This window comes from Marmota flaviventris, assembly GCF_047511675.1.
Source record: "Marmota flaviventris isolate mMarFla1 chromosome 5 unlocalized genomic scaffold, mMarFla1.hap1 SUPER_5_unloc_1, whole genome shotgun sequence".
NCBI lineage: Eukaryota > Metazoa > Chordata > Mammalia > Rodentia > Sciuridae > Marmota > Marmota flaviventris.
In genome coordinates this window covers 723442-724969 of record NW_027287679.1, presented here as the reverse complement: position 1 = coordinate 724969, position 1528 = coordinate 723442, and the positions used below count along the sequence as shown (strand labels likewise).

At 45.8% G+C, this 1528-nt stretch overlaps 1 protein-coding gene across 2 annotated transcripts in view; it reads right to left on the bottom strand.

Moving 5' to 3' along the window:
* The window catches only part of LOC114081926 (butyrophilin subfamily 1 member A1-like), a 30543-nt gene that overhangs the window by 2053 nt on the left and 26962 nt on the right, over nucleotides 1-1528 (bottom strand). For both annotated transcript variants that reach the window (XM_071607089.1, XM_071607090.1), the window contains exons 5-7: nucleotides 1422-1442; nucleotides 1307-1333; nucleotides 1175-1201 (exon numbers count right to left, since the gene is read on the bottom strand). In XM_071607089.1, the coding sequence (XP_071463190.1) occupies nucleotides 1175-1201; nucleotides 1307-1333; nucleotides 1422-1442 (75 nt within the window). The remainder of the gene's footprint in view (nucleotides 1-1174; nucleotides 1202-1306; nucleotides 1334-1421; nucleotides 1443-1528) is intronic.

The following is a 1528-nucleotide window of genomic DNA, read 5'->3' as shown; positions in this document are numbered from 1 at the left end:
CTGCAGAAGGAAGGAGATCAGTTACTAGTAAGCAATAAGAAAAGACCCTTCACCTTCTCTGTGAGGGGTCAAAGAAGGGCAGATGAACAAGGTACATGTGTTCTAGGCCCTTTTCATCAACACAGAAAATAAACACCATGCTGTTAAAATCCAGGACACCATCCCACCTACAGTCTGAAGGTCCTTTAATAAAGGAAAGGAACAGATTTCTGTTGTCACCTCAGAGCTTGCAAGGCCTCAGCTGGTAGGAGATGGGTGGAGCATGGAAACCCCTTGGGAAAGGTCTTTACCAAGGTTCTGACACTCAGAAGGTCTCCAGGTGTTAGCACTAGGAACACCAGGCCCTCCATGGACAGAGGGGACATAACAGAAGGGTTGGGAAGGTCAAGGAGACGGATCCCCCTGCTCAGCTCCGAGGCGGAAGCTCAGCAGTGGGTTCAGACGGCAGGAGACTGGCCAGTGACGCAGGAGGAGGGAGAGGAAGGAAGTGGAGCTAGGAGGCAGCAGGAGGGTGGTGGGGAACACTGAGGACCACGAGGGCCGTTTTCAGGCTGTGGGTATTTGTGGAGCTGGGGTGGGAAGACAGCAGAGGATACAAATTAGGAAAGAGGATTTACAAGTATGAAATGAGGCTGTTCTGGAAAGGGAGAGGGGAGTAGGATAACAGCCTGATGGAGAGACTGGGTTCACTGAGATTGCTGTTTACTTTATTGTTAAGAAAACTAAGGAGGAAAAAGTGTGTGTTCCTGTTGGTGAGAATAACCTGGTGGACACGAAGGGTTTGAAGTTGGAAAGGAAAGGAGAGACAAGAGACCTAACCCTTCATCATCTCTTCATCATCACCCCGAAGAGTTCTATGGTGTTCCTAGAGAAGCTGCTCCAACCCAACTTCTATGGTGGTGGTCACAAGAGGATGGTGAGGACCTGCTCCTAACTGACGAGAGCCTGCCTGTCAGGGTTAGGAGACCCTGATATGTCTGTGCCGCCCAGAGCTTATGCCTTAGCCAACTTAGGTCCTTATATCCAGCATCTGAGGATTTTTTTTTTTTTTTTTGCCTACTTATATCTCATATATCATTAGGGAATAACCTGTTCTCTCACAATAGAATCCCAGAGAGGTTAGAGAACAGGCATAAGGTTATCCTTAACCACACTTCCTTCTCTGTGCACCTACCTGCAAAACTTCGAGCTTCCTTCAGATCTGCAATGAGATGGACACATTCAAGATTAGCAGAGTGACTGAGAAAAGACTGTTGAAGGTAATGGTTTGTGGGGTATCAGTGGTGTGACACGTAACTTTGCTTACCTTTTATTGACAGAGATGTTCTTTGTTCTGCAACCAATCACACAGAGAGATATTTGCTTTGGGGGTATGGAGGCTGAATTTCCAATTTAGCATGGAAAAAAGATATAAAACTTACCAAGTTCTTCAATGATTTTCTCTAAAAAATGGAAAAAAATAAAAAAGAAGGGTTAGTTAGTGATCTGAGACACCAATAAGTTTCATCCTAGACTACATCTTTGTAGG